Here is a 20,554-nt window from a genome sequence, read left to right as displayed (position 1 = left end):
GATAAATGGTAAAACAAACGGAAAAGTAATGTGTTCAACATTTGTCCTTTAATTATGTGTGGATACATAGCCAATTTTCTTGCTGTATGTAGTTTATCTAAGATCTTGTTTTTAATGAAACAGTGCATAGTTTATACATAACAAGAATGTTGTTTTACCGCTTTCTGATAAGAATTTAGTCTTGCTCCTTATTTTATATTAGTAGAGTTAAGTTTAAATAAAGTGAATTAGGTAAGAAAAGAAACAATTCAGAAATGGGCGAATAAGAAAAAAACTTTATATTCCACGTAGACATTCGGAAAGAAAATTCATTAAAGTAACGATGAAGTACTGAATAAAATGCAAAATCCTACTTCCACATCTACATCTTCATCTTCTAATTCCAGGTCCATTGTATCTAAAGAAAATGACACTCCTTTATTCAGATTTGATAACTGCGTTTTCAACAATTGTTCATTTAATTAATGTATTAATCAGGTTATTTGTGATTGTATTATAAAATGTTTAAATTGAATTATGAATTTGTTATTTTTCTACCAAGTCGCCTTCATTTTCTACCCATCTGCGCCATCTGTGAACTAAACGCTGTATTGCGTCCCGTTGTAAACCTTTTTTCTTTCTTTGCCCGACAGGTTCCCAGAAAATATGTCTACTTCCGTATCGGGGATACACCGACACGTAGATTACGTCACAGAGTTTCAGGAATAAGTGTTTTATTTTTGTTTCTGTTTGCAAAATATGGGTCAATGATAAGAGAAGTAATTAATGAAGGCCATGCTATATAATTTTTCTTCATATTTATTTATTAACTGATATTGTGTAAATATAAATTTACATTTTGTAAAAAGTACACATAACTACAAAATACAGATAAATAACAATACAAATAGATAAAATAATGCATAAGTAAAGAAATGAGGGTATAATAATATTTAATAATGTATGTTTAATGTTTTAAGGAAGGGAATTTCGAAATTAATTGTAGCTCGCAACAAATTTTTCACCCGAAGTGCATCGAAGGATGTGTCTATTATCACGTTAATATTGCACCACTTGCGATTAAAATGAAGCGAATGGTTGTACAACTCTGTAGCTGCTCGCGATGCCGAGATATTACTGAGAGAGACCGTGTGGCACTGCTAACTTTAAACGCAGCTTCGGTGCCCTCTTGTCAGTGGCGTCTTTGGGCTTTGTCATATAAGTTACAGTGGTTCATTGCCTGACATTAGCATTCGACTGTGATTCATAGCTTTGTTAGGGCAAACTCGGCTAATTTCGTGATATGTTTACTTAAATTTATCACGAAATGCAATTCTGATGATATATTATGTATTAGATGTGTGTTATAAAATAGATTTTGTTCACTGCGCTCTTGCAGTGACTGAGAAGTAGTTTGGAAATACTTGAAGAGTTGTGAGGTCTGTAGCTTTGATTTGTGAGTGATTTCCTTTTTTTAAAAGAAGGGCTTTTTTGCTTAGTTTTGTAGTCCAAATTGTTTTCAATGGCAAGTATTGACATTGTATACTTCTTGTTCAAGAATATAAACTTATCAATATATTGTATTGTATGTTATCTTATTTTTCTTGTGTACTGACGACGCCATGAATGCTTGTAATATTCTATTGGCTAATATAATATAATACGAGTATAATATAATGTAATATAATATAATATAATATAATATGTAATGTAATGTAATATAATATAATATAATATAATATAATATAATGTAATGTAATGTAATGTAATGTAATGTAATGTAATATAATATAATATAATATAATATAATATAATATAATATAATATAATATAATATAATATAATATAATATAATATAATATGTAATATAATATAATATAGTATAATATATAATGTAATGTAATATAATATAATGTAATATAATATAATATATAATGTAATGTAATATAATATAATATAATATAATATAATATAATATAATATAATGTAATGTAATGTAATGTAATGTAATGTAATGTAATGTAATGTAATGTAATGTAATTTAATGTAATGTAATTAATATAATGTAATGTAATATAATATAATACGAGTATAATATAATGCAATGTAATATACTATATAATATAATATAATGTAATGTAATGTAATATAATATAATATAAGGTAATGTAATATAATATAATATAATATAATATAAGGTAATGTAATATAATGTAATGTAATATAATATACCGGTAATATAATATAATGCAATTTAATATAATGTAATGTAATATAATATAATGTAAGGTAATGTAATATAATATAATATAATATAATATAATATAATATAATATAATGTAATATAATATAATGTAATGTAATATAATATAAGGTAATGTAATATAATATAATATAAGCTAATGTAATATAATATAATGTAATGTAATATAATATAATGTAATGTAATATAATATAATGTAATATAATATAATATAAGGTAATGTAATATAATATAATATAAGGTAATGTAATATAATATAATATAAGGTAATGTAATATAATATAATGTAAGGTAATGTAATATAATATAATGTAATGTAATATAATATAATATAAGGTAATGTAATATAATATAATGTAATGTAATGTAATATAATATAATATAATATAATATAAGGTAATGTAATATAATATAATGTAATGTAATATAATATAATATAATATAATATAATATAATATAATATAATATAAATATCTCGCTTATTATTGCTTTTTGTGAAAATGTTACATAACAAAAGTTTCTTTAAAAATGATTTCCGATAAGTTTTATTCTATGCAAAATTTTGATAGGACTGATACTTAAGGATATACAAGACTAAATATTTTCAGTTTAATAACTGTCACGAAAATACTCTTCTACTATCACGAAATTATACCAGTCCTTCTAGAGTGCTAAATGTGTTATATATATATATATATATATATATATATATATATATATATATATTGCTTGTTTGTAATTATTTTATAGATTTATTTGGGGTAAAAATGCTGTCATGTAACTTCCTGAAAAATAATAATGTACGTACATTAAAAACACTCATTTTTTAATTTTAACCTTATTTTTGCACCAAAACCTTAGTATCACGAAATTAGCCGCGTCTGCCCTACCATAAACATTTGAAATTTTGCCGTTTTTTGTTCGACCATGGATCTCAGAAAGGGTTCCTATAGTCTGCGCGGGGAAGGACGTATTTTACGTCATAAAGGAACCCCATTTATCTCCTGCATCTCATCTGCCTGCAGGACTCGACTATGCTTCTCCGTTGTTTTAATCTGCCTTGCTCGGTATAGGAGGTCGATTGCTTTTAATTGCTCTACTATTGAGTGCATGACAAGAGCTGATGGTATCATTGTCATAAAAGCGGAGTGTGACATCAAATTTGTCAAGAGAAAATCTTCCTTGATTTCACGATTTAATTGAGTCGAAGTGAAGTGCAGTCATAAAACACGAAGTCGTGATCATCTAGATGGATCCGGAACGGATGACAACTCAACTGTAAAAGACTGCGACTAAACCGGATAGAATTCTGAAAATGGGTTTTTTGCTCTATTTTATCGTTATCTTGTGGATTCCATAAGAATTTAAACTGGGATCTTATGCTACGTAAACTTAACCATGTCCATAATGCGCCGCGTAATCTCATAATGTGATATAAGTTATGCTGCTTCTTTCGAATGGATACTAAACCCAGGTTTTTAATTACAGATATGTAGTGTAATGAACTGCGACACTTCCCAGGTCGAGAATGCATTCGAGATGTGATGAAGATATAATTTTAAACATATTATCTTTTATTGAAATGTGGAAAGTACAATTGGGCATATTATTACTTACTTACTGGCTTTTAAGGAACCCGGAGGTTCATCGTCGCCCTCACATAAGCCCGCCATTGGTCCCTATCCTGTGCAAGATCAATCCAGTCTCTATCATCATATCCCACCTCCCTCAAATCCGTTTTAATATTATCTTCCCATCTACGTCTCGGCCTCCCCAAAGGTCTTTTTCCCTCCGGTCACCCAACTAACACTCTATAGCATTTCTGGATTCGCCCATACGTGCTACATGCCCTGCCCATCTCAAATGTCTGGATTTAATGTTCCTAATTCTGTCAGGTGAAGAATACAACGCGTGCAGTTCTGTGTTGTGTAACTTTCTCCATTCTCCTGTAACTTCATCCCGCTTAGCCCCAAATATTTTCCTAAGCACCTTATTCTCAAACACCCTTAACCTATGTTCCTCTCTCAAAGTGAGAGTCCAAGTTTCACAACCATACAGAACAACCGGTAATATAACTGTTTTATAAATTCTAACTTTCAGATTTTTTGACAGCAGACTGGATGATAAAAGCTTCTCAACCGAATAATAACAGGCATTTCCCATATTTATTCTGTGTTTAATTTCCTCCCGAGTATCATTTATATTTGTTACTGTTCTTCTCAGGTATTTGAATTTTTCCACCTCTTCAAAGGATAAATTTCCAATTTTTATATTTCCATTTCGTACAATATTCTCGTCACGAGACATAATCATATACTTTGTCTTTTCGGGATTTACTTCCAAACCTATCTCTTTACTTGCTTCCAGTAAAATTCCCGTGTTTTCCCTAATCGTTTGTGGATTTTCTCTTAATATATTCATGTCATGCGCATACACAAGCAGCTGATTGATCATATTATTAGCAATAAAAATTTATTTTACATGTTGTACTGGTATTTCTCCAATTGCAGTAAATCGGGATCCTCACGTGAAGCATTAGCCATAATGTTACCGCCTCACTCACATAAATATGTACGTTTTTAGCGCTGCACCACTTTCGAAAAATATTACGACTTATTTAATTCCTTTGTTTGGATTTTTCAGGTAAAAGCGATGCATAAGCACTATCTGCAGCTTCGATACCAATGTCATCCGTTCTTAACACTTTTTTCTCAGTTAACCTCAGTTTTACTACTTTACTACTATATGGTATATGGTATTCGTGGGATAGTTTTAAAATGGTTTGCCTCTTATCTTCAAAACAGATATCAATATGTGGAAATACTACAAAAGGATCATAAAATAAATAATTTTACACATAAATATAGATCCAAGAATGTACATATTGATGTGGGTGTTGGTGTTCCTCAGGGCTCTGTTCTGGGCCCTGTATTGTTTCTTTTATATGTAAACGATTTACCCATGTATGTAAGAAATCATTTTATGTGTATGTATGCTGATGATACTTCTGTCATTGTAAAAGATGGAGAGGAACTGGATTTAGAGACAACCTGTTGTGACCTGTTAAAAGATCTCAAAACATGGTTTGATAGCAATCTGCTTCACTTAAATGTTAATAAGACCGGATATATTTACTTTCACAATTCTCAAAAGAGAAATTTGAAGGACATCAATATTTCTATTCAAGATCAATACTTATGTAAATGGGAAACTACTAAATTCTTGGGCGTTACATTTGATGATTGTTTGTCTTGGAGACCCCATTGCACAAGTTTAATTTCTAAGCTCAATAGCATTTGTTATCAAGTCAGAATTTTGAGGACGATAATAAATCACGATGTATTAATGTCTTATTATTTCGCACACGTCGAGTCAAGGCTTTCATTTGGTATTTGTTTTTGGGGATCTGGAACCATGCTGAATGATATATTTATTGCTCAAAAGCGTATTGTCAGATGCATAGCGGGTGTTGACAGTAGGACCTCTTGTAGGGAACATTTTTTACAATATAATATTCTTACTGTTTATGGTTTATACATTTTTAATGTTTTACTACTAATTTATAAAAATCTGTCTGATTTTCATCAAAATTGTGATTTCCATACCTACGACACTCGTAACAAAAATAGTTTAACTATTCCAGCTCACCACCTTACAAACACTAGTAGAACATATATGGTCTTTGGTATCAAAATATACAACAGTTTGCCTGATGACATCAAATATACAAAAAAAATTCTCTGAAATTTAGGAATTATATAAAAACGAAATTAATAAAATTGTGTCCCTACAGTCTTGAGGATGCACGCATGGGCCGTTGAAATTAATATTGTTTTTTTTTTTTTATATTTGACTTATTTTAAATTAAATTGTAATTGTATATATTTGACCATGTCTATGCATACATTATGCCATCGACAATAAAGTTCTATCTATCTATCTATCTATCTATCTATCTATCTATCTATCTATCTATCTATCTATCTATCTATCTATCTATCTATCTATCTATCTATCTATCTATCTATCTATCTATCTATCTATCTATCTATCTATCTATCTATCTATCTATCTATCTATCTATCTATCTATCATAGAGTGAATCGGGGAGAGATGACTATAGGGGGAAGATGCTTATTTCTTTGTAGTTACACGTTCTTCCAAGAGAGAACGCCACGCGCATGTCTTCGTGCTCACTGAGACAGATGAATGTCATTTTGCCACGTGTTCTTGTGAAAAGAAGAAAAGCAATAAAACAGCTCATTTTTCTGCTACAAAATGATTGCAAAGGTATGTTAAAATTGTAATGTCATTGAATTCGTAATAACTGTTAAACCTTTGTAATGGATATTGTAGTAAAGGTTCTAAAGTTTGTATTGTTACCAACAAACGACCTTATTATATTAATTTGTCCTACAGAATTTTTCTCCTAAAATATTGAGTAAAAACAGACGACCTTGTTCCGCCATCTTAGGTTGCGTCATAGCACTAGGCATCTTACCCCGATACTTGGGGAAGATGCTCACTTTTTGGGGTAAGATGGCAACTTGTTGCAAGAGTTTCATTTTTTGTTTTATTGCAGGGAATGCTTAAACATTACGTAAGGTCCTCTGATATAAGTCAGTGGATTGAGGATAGTCTTGAACTTGCGATGGAACATGTTATAACAGAGGGTACGACCTTTTTTTAGAGCATCACAAGCATACGGGATTTCATACCGTACCCTTAAATTCCTCCTAAAAAAAAGTGACAAAAATGTACTGGATTTTTTTATTTTTATTTTATTGGGTTATTTTACGACGCTGTATCAACATCTAGGTTATTTAGCATCTGAATAATATGAAGATGATAATGCCGGTGAAATGAGTCCGGGGTCCAGCACTGAAAGCATTTGCTCGTATTGAGTTGAGGGAAAACCCCGGAAAAAAACCTCAACCAGATAACTTGCCCCGACAGGGATTCGAACCCGGGCCACCTGGTTTCGCAGCCAGACGCGCTGACCGTTACTCCACAGTTGTGGACTGTACTGGATTGAATTCATTGTGTGCAAGAAGTGATTTCACGAGTCTTGCACGTGGCAATAAAATCTGTGCAATGACTGTCTTGCTAAGTAGTGAAAAACGAGTGAAAAGTGTCCATGAGCTTCAGATTAAGTCATTTTCGTTATATACATGTATCAAACCAAGTTCAAGTAAAATATATATCAGTAAATGTGTTAATTGCATTTGCCATCTTACCCGACAAACGGGGAAAGATGCCTACAGTGCAGGCAAAAAGAAAACCTGTATCTACAGTATAAACAAGGTTTAATGTTTTCTGTTTTGTACCAAAATATATTGTTTCAAAATACCTTCCAGACTTTGATATTTCAATATGAAATTCAAAAGTAAATGATCAGTATCTTAAATTTTCAATCAAAAACAAGTTAGGCATCTTCCCCCTATCCACTCTATCACTATCAAACTTGACTTTTCAACACGTTGTTCACTCATAGATTAAATTCCGAGTCATTAACAACCCAACCTAGCAACCAACCCATATCTTTACACTAGTACTTGAAAAGCCAAACAATTGAATGTTTAATAAAATCATCAAACTATTGCATAATATAGAAATACGATTTTGACTTTTTCTTTTCTTTGATTTTTTTCAGGTATTGCAAAAAGTAATTCACTAACCGTAAATGTTTAGGAAACCTTAGCTTGATGGGCTTCGATTCTCCAAACTGATGATACAGTTCATGTACTGGTACCATCTCTGTCGGCGATATTACACATTTCTACCGCAACGTGCAAGAAGTAAATTGGCCTTCAAAAAATTACACACAGCCAGTTCACAGTGCATTCATATTACACTTTTTTGTATTTTCGTGCAATATATAAAATTAAAAGCTATTCTATCTTCATATAATTTACAATCATATTTAATAACTGTACTAATTGTATATTTAATTTCATTATAAATGCATAAGTAAAGTTTGGTTTTGATTTGCATGTGGTTGCTGTGGATTAGTTCAGAACTGGCTGTGTGTGATTTTTTGTAAGTCAGTTTACTTATCGCACGGATAACAACACTGTTAACTTCTAGGGTTTTATTATATGGCATAATCAACTTACATTGCATATCAACAACAACGGTAAGGAAGAATTAATGCATCATTGTGCAAATAATATAATATATCTTATTATTTTAAGAAATAGTAATGGAATTAAAGTAGTCGTATATTCCTATAACTACTAAAAGAAATCAAACAATATCGGTCCGATTTGAATTATTCATTAATGACTCAAGTGAATAAAATAAGTCAACAGAAATTTCAGTGATTTCTTGGTGACGGTTGAATAAGACTTACTGTAAGTAATAAATTGCAGTTTAGAGTTCAATGGATACTTATCAATAATTATATACTTTTTAATTGGGAAAACAACCAACTTATTTTTCCCGTGAACACTTAAAATGCAATTACTTGTCTGATCTAATAATTACTTACACAATTTTAAGTTTGCTGAAGAGTTGACTTGAATATTTTTTTTGTTATAAGGTTAAAAAGGAATTGACAGCTTTTGTACAAACGGAAGGGATATCAGTCGTGGTCTTAATTCAAAGAAGCTTCTGAGATTTGAAAGAGGAAATCTCAACTCAAGAGACTGTTTTCTACTTGACATCGATGAAACAAAAGGTAGAGCATTATTTAGCAAGGTCAGCTGCAATCAGATGTAAATGTAGGTACAGGTAACCTATTTGTTTATTCAGTAAAAACTTAAAATTTTCTAGGTATTTCTTATAGCTTAATCTTTATAATCAATCTTCTATTCAGTTGAAAATCGATGATTATTTTACTGATCAGTAATACTAGACAATGGATTTAATTCAGCTGCAGGTTTTGTTTGTGCTGACACATGGTATACAAAGTGGCACCAACGTATGTTTCACGTTCATCTAAGTATGTGAAGTTTTATAGTGCATATATCTGCATATTTATTCCTTTGTGGCATATTATAGGGATATAGGCTTAAACATGGCATATTTTAATATTATGTATGTATGTATGTATGTATGTATGTATGTATGTATGTATATATGTATGTATTTATTAACTCTACAATTGGGTATACACCCGGTGGCAGTGATATATAATATACAATAATTACAATTACATGAAATAAAATAAAATAAACCTAAATGAAATAAAATAAATAAACGTAAATCTATAAATAGTAGATGCAATAAACCTAAGACTATAAATAAAAACTATTCTATAATAACGTCTACGATAAGCAAAAGTAAATCTAACTTATAAGTACTTCTATTTCACCCAACTATTACCAATTTAAATAATTACATATCACCTTAATTAATTACATACCAACTTAATTACATATCATCTTAATTAATTACATATCACCTTAATTTATTTACATATCAACTAAATTACATATCATCTTAAATATAATTACATATCAACTTAATTAATTATGTATCAACTCAATTAATTACATGACACAACTTAGATAATTACACTGCACCTCCAATTACATTTTCAGTCTAATCTTCTCAACCTTTCCTTAAGTATATTGATTTTAAGAGGACCACCCTGAAAGATTGCCGCAGGTAAGCTGTTCCAGTCTACTATTGTGCGGTTAACAAAGGAAAATTTTGCCACGTCCATTCTTTGTTTTCTACATTTAAACTTCCTAATATGATCAATCCTTCCTAAGTATGATGGTGTTGCTAGCATTGATATCGGTCCATGCTTTGTGTCCCATTTGTGCCTTAAACAATGCGGTGAGTCTGGTTTTTCGTGGCCTTGACTTGAGAAGTTCCCACCTAAGTCTTTTACTATCTCCTCACCATGTCCCTTCCCCATTTTGACATATTTTGCTGCCTTGCGTTGGACCTTTTGTAGTATCTTAAAACATTGCCTTTTGGTAAAATTCAGTTTGTGAGATAAAAAAAAAGCATAAGAATAGGATGGATATTTGCATTACGGTACCACGGTATTTAAAGCGCCAGCTCGAAAATAATGTTGTATTAATTTGAATTGATATCAAATAAACAACATCTTTTATTAGTTTTAATGGAGTACATATTTCTCTTTAGTGGTATATGTAAGTGTATATTTTGTCTTTAGTGGTATATTTAAGTCTATATTTCTTAGATTTTAACTGGATATTTTAACTACATTTGGTGCATAAAAATCCGACGTCTAGTTATAACTTTCAGTGCCAAGATATCGCTTTTAGGATTTTATTGATTACACCGAACAACAAATTTTTACTTTTTGTCTTGCTCCGAAATAGAAATAGGTGAATATTACTAATATGTGTGCCCTAAATCTGAATTTAAAATCCATATTGCCCCATCACGTACCATTTTCCGGGGAAAATGAATTGAATTTTTATATGACAAAACTTATTTGTTTTTAATTTTTCACTGCTAGTGATAAAATTACAACACACTAGGGATTCAAAATTCCTCATAATACTTGAAAAATTTGTACTGGATACAAAAATGTTGTAACATAGTTTGAAACACAACAACAATAGCAATATTTCATACATATAATTAGAAAAATCTCGGAATTTGAACTTGATATTTAAAATAATTTTCTGGATGACTTCTGTTTATAACTAGACCTGGGACTGTATTTTACAAGGAACGAACAATAGTCTGCAAGCATGCTGGATGATGATCTTCCTTTATATCGCCTTTCCATTTCAGATATTTCTTGATGAAATCTTTCTCCATGCTCGTTGTTCACCGCTTCAAAGTTAGGAGGAAAGAAATCCAAATGAGAATGTAAAAAGTGTATTTTGAGGGACATATTACACTCCATTTTGACGTATGCGCTTAACATGATTTCTACAACAAGTTCTATGTAGTTCTCTGCCTTATAATTTCCAAGGAAATTTGAGCAAACGTCTTTGAAAGTGCGCCATGCCATTCTTTCTGTAACGGAAAATTTTTCCTCAAACAAAGGGTCAGCCATACCTTTGTGAATTTGTGGACCGATGAAAATGCCCTCTTTTAATTTTCCTTCACTCAAACTGGTAAACGTTTCCTTTAAATACTGAAAACCACACCCTTATTTGTTCATTGCATAGACTTCACTTTGAACTGTTATGAAATTTACTTAATAGACGGGACCAATATCTGTTTATTTATTAGAAATACAAAATAACATGCCAACAACCATAATAAACCGTAAATAAGTCATAAACTGATAAAATACATTAGCTTTTGTTTTGGTTTATACCCCAACCCCTGCCAGATGTTTCCTGGGGGAGTGCTTATCGAAAAGTGAAATCATAGTATATCTTAAAACCCATACGTGATACGAAGAAAAGAGATGCATTTTCGGATTCAGCGCACATCAAACCATAAGGGACACATTGTTATAAGTCGGAGCAAAATTCTTGTTGTTCACTTATTATTCAACTGGTACCGTGATTCAAAATTGGCGCTACTCGTTATAAACCAGTGACGTCATGGAAATAAATCGATACTCCCCAGCATGGCACAAAGTTAAATGAGGTTATGTGAACCAATTTATTATTTTACTTAACCTTCCAATCAGTCTTACATGAGTCAACAATTTCAGATACTGGCAGCGTTGCTAAATTAGTGAATACAGTTTAAAGTCAGTGGGGAAGAAGTAATGCAATTCGACGAATATCATCGGAAGTGACAAGATGTGAGTGTTGATAATATGAATAAGGTTTAAAGGCACGGAATGTGTATGTCTTTTTGAAAGATAGTGACAGATAGAACAAATTAACAGCCCATGACAATCATTCTTATTTCTTATAGCGAATACAGATTGTGTTAATTCAAAATTGTTATTTGCATAACAGGTGCATGGACTTACATATGTACTAACGTTGAAATATGAGCGTATGCATGTCAACAACATTGCTTTCCAACAGTATGTTACGTCAGGTCACAAAATTGGTGTATAATAACTTTCAGTGATCTATGAAATTATGATATCGTTTCCTAAGCTTGATCAATACGTCACCATCACTAGTAGTGCTTATCTTTTATTCAGTGCGCTTACAAATCATCTCTAAATTTGAACATTTTCATTTGTTACAACAGAAGTAAACTTTATTTTAGTAAGTAGGTATCTACATTTTGTAGCACTATTAAACTCTTTCACTTGTTAATAAATGTACTTGGTGTGTCTTGTCATATTTCGGTTTCTATTTCTGAATTTTTTCGTCGTTCAACATGAAAAATGTAGATAGGGACTATACATTGGAATTTTTATTTCTTACAGTATTAAGTGAGTGTTTTCATGTGGTTTAGATCAAAGAAGCAAACAGCACTCTTTGCTGTGAAAGAATGTGTAAACAATTTTTTATGGATCAAATTTTTTCAGTGACGGTAGGCCTATGTCTTTTTTCACTAATATGTTTTCTGCCCATAGAAACCAGTGGTGGTATTCCATACCGATGCATACCATCTCACTTCCCTCACTGCTATTGGCATACAATTTATCAGAAAAATTATGAAAATTATTAACACCCTCTACTTCATTTGAGATGAGATAGCCAGTAGATTAAGGTTACCAGATTTTTTTTTTTTTTCAAAATTTCTTGGAACAGATATCAATGTATGAAAAAACTACTTTTAACATTCTGTTAGTTTGTCTCACTTACATTGTTTTTACACACCTTAAAGAATTGAAAAACTCATTCTATGTATAAGTATTCATTCTGCTTAACTGCTGGTATTTTTCAGAAGAGTGATTTTTTTTAAGCAGGTCTTGTCTGGATCCCAATTTTGCAGACAGGTCATGTTGAAGTTGGTTAAGATAGCATGGCTCGAATAGCTTCTAAACTCATACTGGAATTTTGGTATCTCCACATGTTCATTGAAGAAAAAATTCTCTTCGCTGAAGCATTACTTCCAGAAAGACACAGAGATATTTAAATCAATTTCTGGAGTTGTGCATAGAAAATCATTCTCTCAGAGACAATTTAAAAAATATCACTCTATTTTGAGCAAAGATCAGCATTTTATTTACTTCACTTTGTTATTTCTTTGAAGTCACATATTTCTTAAAGCAAGAAATTTCATTAAATAAATTATTTCATGCAGGTCAAGTGCAGCTATATTTGATGAAAAATAATGGACTGTATCCTAATTTTTCCCTTTTTGGAAGACATCTTAACAATATATGTACAGTTACCCTTAAAAAGAATGAGACGATTCTTGATCGTCGGAAGTTAAAGTTCTACAGCACAGTTCACTCGATATCGACGTAACGATACATACCGTGACAAATAGTATAAGAATTGTTACAAGGACCACAACAAGGATAAGGACCAGAATAAGGAACACGAATAACACTGCCATTTAAGGCCAGGATTTCACAACATAGCTCGAGTCACAAAATATCATTGCTTCACTGTACTGAATGGCAAATGTCTGCTAAGGGATCTATATTCTGGACTGCTGCCATCACTGTCTTGTCTCGTTAGCTCATATAGTAGCGTGTCGGTTCCACTGTATAACCGAGACGTCTCGTGTTCGATCCCGGGTAAAACTTTTTTTTTTATTTAGGTGTAATTAATTTGTTCAGAGTTCCTCGACTGTCTAATTTGTCGAAAAATATGGAATAATTTATGCCCAATTTCTGGGTCTTACAAGTGGGCTGAACCTCGTCAAAAAAAATAAATCTTATTTGGAAGTTAAAAGTATTCTTCCTCAAACAAAAATCATAAGAAACAAAAAGAGACCTGTTAACTTAAAATCTTGTCCACATGCCATCAGCTTCTATTACAGCTCTAAGTCGATCCGGCATGGATGTCACGAGATTGTGGAATAAGTTCTGATCCCCGGCGAGATCTTCCCAGGACTTTGTAAAACTCTATTTCAACGTGACTTAGCTATTTCAACGTTATTTAGACAATAAAAAAATCGTTGTGTAGACTAAGAATCGAACTCGCACTCTTTTACACAACACGCAGAAGTCTTACCGTCTGAGCTATTGAAACGACATGAAAGGTTTCCTTTCTGTGCGGAGTGTCGATCTAGTCATGAAGGTCCATTGTCGATTTAACTACACGATTTATGTATATATTTATCTATTATTTACGTAATATTATCATATTTTTTGCAGTTTTTGAAGTGAATTTCGGAACGATGCTAGTAACAAACCAAATAGCCTGAATTTAAGTAACTCAATATTCGTTATCTTGTGTATCAGTGCTCTGGTCTCCGATCATGCGCAGTGTCTTACATCTGAGACTTAGGAATATTCAATCGTCTCATCCTTTTCCAGGGAAACTGTACATCTCACAGATAGCTGAGATATTCAACAACATTTTCATAAAATTATAATAATTAATACTGAAAATCCGGGATGTCTGGAGGCAAATTATTAAATTTGGGGACATTCTTGAGACGAATTTTGTTCGAAGACAAAATGCAAAATTCGGCAAATATTCCCGGGAAATGGGTACATCTGGTAACCTTATAGTAAATTCCTGTTGGGCGATGACCTCCTACCCAAGATAGGATGGCTCTGTTGCTCTCCCATGGTGAGCCAATCATAGAAGATATTGTCTTTCGTTTTACCCCATTAACATTGGCATGAATTTACTGATTTAGATAATGTTAACTATTACTAACATTGTATTATTACCTAACATAATTAGGAACATTAAATCCAGATGTTAGAATTGGAGAGGGCATGTAGCATGTATGGGTGAATCCAGAAATGCATATAGAGTGTTAGTTGGGAGGCCTGAGGGGGAAAAAACCTTTGGGGAGGCCGAGACGTAGATGGGAGGACAATATTACAATGAATGTGAGGGAGGTGTGATATGATGCTAGGAACTTCAAAGCATATTTTTAGTAATTTCAATATTTAAATGCTTTTCGCTGCTTCATAATCGTGTCATTAAAATTGAGAAGTTTTATAACATAAAACAACTGTTAGAACACAAGAATTATCGAGGTTTTGAGCAGTCAAACTAGTAGACCTGAATAACTAGGAATTAATATGCTGTTTTGCTACTGTTTATCATTTAATTAGGTACCCTGTTAGGGGCCTACAGCTTGACGCATGAAGTACAAGCTTACCATACAGATTGTGTGGCATCTGCTTTGATAGAAATTAGAATATACAATGCTAACACTCAGTGGCGGCTCCTGCATATTTCTTAAGAGGAGGAAAGAAGTTAACAGCGCAAAATGACACCTTCTTGAGAGAAACAAGCTACAAATTAGCCTACATGCATACATGTAAGACCAGGGGCCTGTTTCTCAAAAATACTAGGTTAGCAGTTCACCAGTTACTAGTTACCAGAGTATATTTCACCGGCTCTAGTAGATTCTGTTTCTCAAACTATTTTACCAGTCTAGTAACTTGTGACAATTTTTCACTAGTCACATGATCTCTTTCACTAGTCAGCTGATTGAGTTCATTTGTTTATACCCATTGGTAGGTATTGTTATTTGAGGTTAGGAGGCTAAGTTGTTTGTATTTTGGTTCTTACTTCTCTCTTCTCTTGAAATTCCATCAATTGAAAGCAAATTAACTATACTCAATATGATTAATGACTCAAAGGATATATCATTCGGTGTGTTTTCAAGCATAATAACAAAAATTGTAAAGTAAACGACTGGACAAAAAAATTTGTAATAAGTGAGGCTATGGAACTGATACCTCAGAACAAAGATTATGCATACGTTAGGGACACTTACTGGCCCAACATTAAGAAAGCAACTTTGACGAGTACCAATTCAAGTTCACAGTATCATAATATGAACCCATTATGTAGCAAGTGAGTCTACTGGCGACATGGATGCCACTTATGACTTGAAAAAATCGCTATTTTTTTTTCAGTTTTACGTTTGATCTATTCATAAATTAGTGTCGTTTTGTATTTAATTTGTAGGCTAAAGTTGACAATGCCAGAAGAACTGGCAGTGGAGGAGGAAAGCCAGCAAAAATTACTGCAGTTGATGAATTGGTATTAGATTATTAGGAAAAAAATCTGCATGTGTTGCTGGTCTAGGGCAGAAAAACCAGATGGCATTGGAAAATAATCAACATCCCGATTTGTAGAGCAATTTGTATTTGAAGCTTTGCTGATAATGCATGACTTCTATTTGTTTGTCTTGTTATGGCAGGTCCCACTATATTTAACAACTCTCCAAGCTTTTCAGCACTTTATTTAAACCGTTCATTATATTTAAACAATGCTCCCGTAAAGGAATAATAATTGTTCTTTCTCGATATAGTTTTAGCTCTTCTCACAAAAACTTCTTTACTACTTCAATCGAAATCACTAAACCACATTTATTAAAAAAATAACTACAATATTTTGTTTTGATTATCTGAGAAAGATTGCCACTGGTAACTGATAATATAGAAATCACCAGTCTTTAGAGTCTTGTAGGAATATTCCTGTTGAATACTAGTATAATCAACTAGATTAGCATTTTGAGAAACAGAATCACTTTTGAACTGGTGAAATCGACCAATATTACTAGTCTGTGAACTGGTAACTACTACTTTACCCTTGTAGTTTCTAGAAACACAGACTTGTAAAATAAACTAATATTACTACTGTACAGACTAGTATTACTAGTCCGTGAGTTTTGAGAAACAGGCCCCAGGTAGTGTTAGGGTTGGCCTTCCCTTCTGTATAGCAATAATCTGTTCTTGTAAACTGAGTTTCCTAAATTGTCCAAAATTTGTTTTCACTTCCATTCATTGTTGGATAATTGCACAAATTAACAATTACAAGGAAATTCACAAACTCGCAGCATTTTTCGCGAACACTACAGCATCACACGTGTTGGAAGAGACTAGCTACTAACACGTAATCGGAACCGTTTTACGGAAGTGGGAATGGGAAATAATCTGTTAGGAAAGCGAGAACACTGCACCCACTCACGAGGTTTGTGTTGCCACATGTACATTTTACAAGTTCAGTATCACATGCTTTTTAAGAATGTCAGTTCTTGTAAAGTCATAGACTACTACCATTATTGTTCAAAGCTGCCGGTGGCCGATTAATTTTTTTATCTTAAAATAATGTAGTTTGCAGTACTTTCAATTTCAAATACATTTGTACAAAACTGACAACTTGGCTGTTGTCCTGTCTAGTAGACAATGAATGGAAGTGAATTTCAGGGGCCAAAAAGATCTGCGATACTAACGTAGAACTACTTCCTCTTTGTTTTATATAAATCTAACTTCAACTTTCAGATATCCTCGAAAGTTTCAAACCATGAATATAGCTTATATAAAGTGCAATGAATAATATATTTTGTTTTGTAATAAAAAAAAATATATTATAGGTATATATATATATATATATATATATATATATATCTGGTGTCTTCCATAGCTTTGGGTTAAAACTGTTTTTATTGTGCCTCCTCCTAGATGTGTTATAGTCCGGTTGAATGCAACATCGTTAGATGGCAGCGGTAGCGAGCTTGCTGCACGACCAGTTGGTTTCTATTTCCCGCCCATGCGCTGATTCAGAGGAGGATCTCCTCCCTCTCCGTTCATTTACTCGCTTTAAAACTCTGCTTCTGTCTCTGGCCGCTAGTGCGCTGTTGTCTATGTGTGTTAACTGCAGTAAAGGAGGAATGGATTGACTTTCCTCCACACAAACAATCTCGCATCCTTCTCACAGTTTTCTAGCAGCACATGAGTGCGCGTCGTTTAAAATTCGATCAACTGAAGTTTTCTTATAGCTGTGAACTTAAAAATTATCGAATCTTCCTCGAATTTCAAGGCATATATTTCATTTGGTATTTACTTTCAAAAGAAGAAAAATATGAGGAGGACGTTCCTCCCTTCCATCCCCGAGGAACCGCCACTGCTAACACTGCTATGTTGGTGGTGGCTGTGTTACTGCGTTGTAATTAAGCTTGACAAGCCATTGGGACTCTTCATTGCTAGACATGGCTATCACTAGACATTTGCAAATGGCGGTACACTCTCACTGGTTATGTGGTTAAAACTAGACAAGGCCACCATTTCAGCTCACAGGACAAGCAAACAACAAATGCACTCGCAGCTCTATGGAGGGTAGATAAATCGCCATGGAACTCGTGTGTACTGGATGTTTGTATTTGGAATTGCTACCACTTGAACCATAACAGGTGACCTTAGATTTATAGGTCATTAAAATTGCAGATAATGAATATTTTATTTTGAATACTTTCCTCTTTTAATGTCTGCCAAACTAAGCTCTTAAAATATTATTTGAAACATTTTCGCAGAAATAACCACCTAACTTATTAAAATCCGAAATTAAGTATTTCTTGAATCTGTCATATCTTAATTCTGCAAGAATTATGTGATTTAAGGTTTTCATAAAGTACTACAAGTACCAGTATTGTTGTCTTTTCTCAAATTGAAATGTAGCAGCAACTCAGAAAATATATAGCCTCCTGAGTCCTGATACATTTATTGTTTTATTTTTAAAGTTCAATATAATTTTACACTTAAAAAAAAGTCACTGACATGAGGAACAATGCTCAAAAAATTCTGCAGGTTACAGTTAGGACATAATGAAGGTGTATTATGCTATACTTCGGGTCTCTGCACATACATCTTATATCATAATCATGTATGAAGTATAGTATAATATGTTATACTCTATAGTATAGTATACTATACTCTCAGGATTGAGGAAGATATAATAAATTACTTGTATTGCACATGTGAACAGCATAGAAAATTTAAAACAGTTACGTAGCTCAAGTATTTCTTCTGTTTGTTGGAACTGCTCTCTTTCTTTGATCATATGTGGAACATGAAATTTGATTCTGCTGTATCATCATCATCATCATCATCATCATCATCATCATCATCATCATCATCAATCATTTCCACACAGATTTTGAGCTTCAGGAATTCTTACACAAATTAAATATTACCATAATCTTATAAAAATGTTTTGGCATAAACAAAAACAGACGATATATTAGTCATATATTTCAAACAGTACTGGCACTTCAAAACTGTTCATTTTATGATCAGTAACAAGTATTGTCACATCTAGCCCTTGCCTACATGTATAGCTATGTATATTATGGTATTGCCATGGTCAACAGTTTTCTCCAGATCATGTCAGTTTATAAGAGTAAAATGCCACTCTAAAAACGCATTTCAATGTAGAAAAGATGCTTGTGTTTAGGTTAAGAATATTAGGTCTGACATACAATATTTATACAGACATTTATAATAAAATAGCAGTTGATATTCATAGTTTTGTTTTTTCAGTCACTAATTTTTTAATACGGGGACAATGGGGAAACATCAACGAAAAAAGGGATGATTCCATATTTTATGGGACATATGGGAACCCTAGTATTGGCTGGCTGACATTTTTTATCTTTATAATTAAACCTTTTTAATTATCTACCAAACCTGTTCCTTCTGTCCTTGTGTACAAAAGTTATACTAACCTGTGGTTGAGATAATTTGAGTTTATAAGGAAGAATAAAGATGTCAGTAGAATAACAGCAAGTGAGATGAGGTTCATGAGAGCAACAGCTGGATATACTCGCTGGGATCATAAAAAAATGAGGACATAATGCAAGAACTTCAAATAGAACCCATTATGCAGTTCATCAGCAAATATCAACTTCAGTGGAAGGGTCATCTCGAATGAATGAATCGATGCAGAATTCCAAAAGCACTGTTTCATTACCATCCATATGGCAAAAGATCTCTAGGCCGTCCAAAGAAGAGATGGACTGAAAATTCTAGTTTCAGACCGTAACAGGCCACTTGGCCTAATACTTGTTAGGATGATGATGATGATGATGATGATGATGATGATGATGATGATGATGATGATGATGATGATGATGAAGGATTTTCAAGCATGCTTTACTTTAGTAATGCACGTTATATCCTAATTTTTCCATTGGGTATAGTTAAAGTTAGGTTATTGTTATGACAAAAGTCCAAAATACTTGAAAATGCAATAGAATGATTCTAGGCCACAGTGCTAACCTACAAAAAACTGACTGGAAAATCTTATTAGGGTAAGAAGCTTAAAGGCAGTTTTTATAGCCAAATTACCACTAAGCACTTGATAAGTAATTTGTCATAAGTAATACCAGAACCTCTGTCATCATTTTATAATGTCCATCCATGTATCTGTGTGTAGAGACACATGTTCAAGTATATATCGACTCTAGAAATGTCAGATTTCTTTAAAATTTTGGTAAATAATATTTTTGCCTCATCTGGAAGTTCATTTCTTCTAGTTTAAAAAAATGTATAACTTGCACACATTATCTCATTAATTTCATAATTATTTG

At 32.5% G+C, this 20,554-nt stretch overlaps 1 protein-coding gene across 3 annotated transcripts in view; it reads left to right on the top strand.

The window, feature by feature from the left end:
* Positions 1-11,762: 11,762 nt before the first annotated feature.
* LOC138702117 (sodium-independent sulfate anion transporter) overlaps positions 11,763-20,554 on the top strand; it is a 122,223-nt gene continuing 113,431 nt past the window's right edge. For 2 of the 3 annotated variants that reach the window (XM_069829706.1, XM_069829708.1), the window contains exon 1: positions 11,763-11,936. In XM_069829706.1, coding sequence (XP_069685807.1) covers positions 11,935-11,936 — 2 coding nt within the window. In that variant the 5' untranslated portion in view covers positions 11,763-11,934. Of the gene's footprint in view, positions 11,937-12,315; positions 12,358-20,554 lie in introns of those variants that run through there. The other variant, XM_069829711.1, reaches the window with a different exon arrangement.

This window comes from Periplaneta americana, chromosome 6, assembly GCF_040183065.1.
Source record: "Periplaneta americana isolate PAMFEO1 chromosome 6, P.americana_PAMFEO1_priV1, whole genome shotgun sequence".
In the NCBI taxonomy this organism is placed as follows: domain Eukaryota; kingdom Metazoa; phylum Arthropoda; class Insecta; order Blattodea; family Blattidae; genus Periplaneta; species Periplaneta americana.
This window is presented reverse-complemented; position numbering and strand designations above follow the sequence as displayed.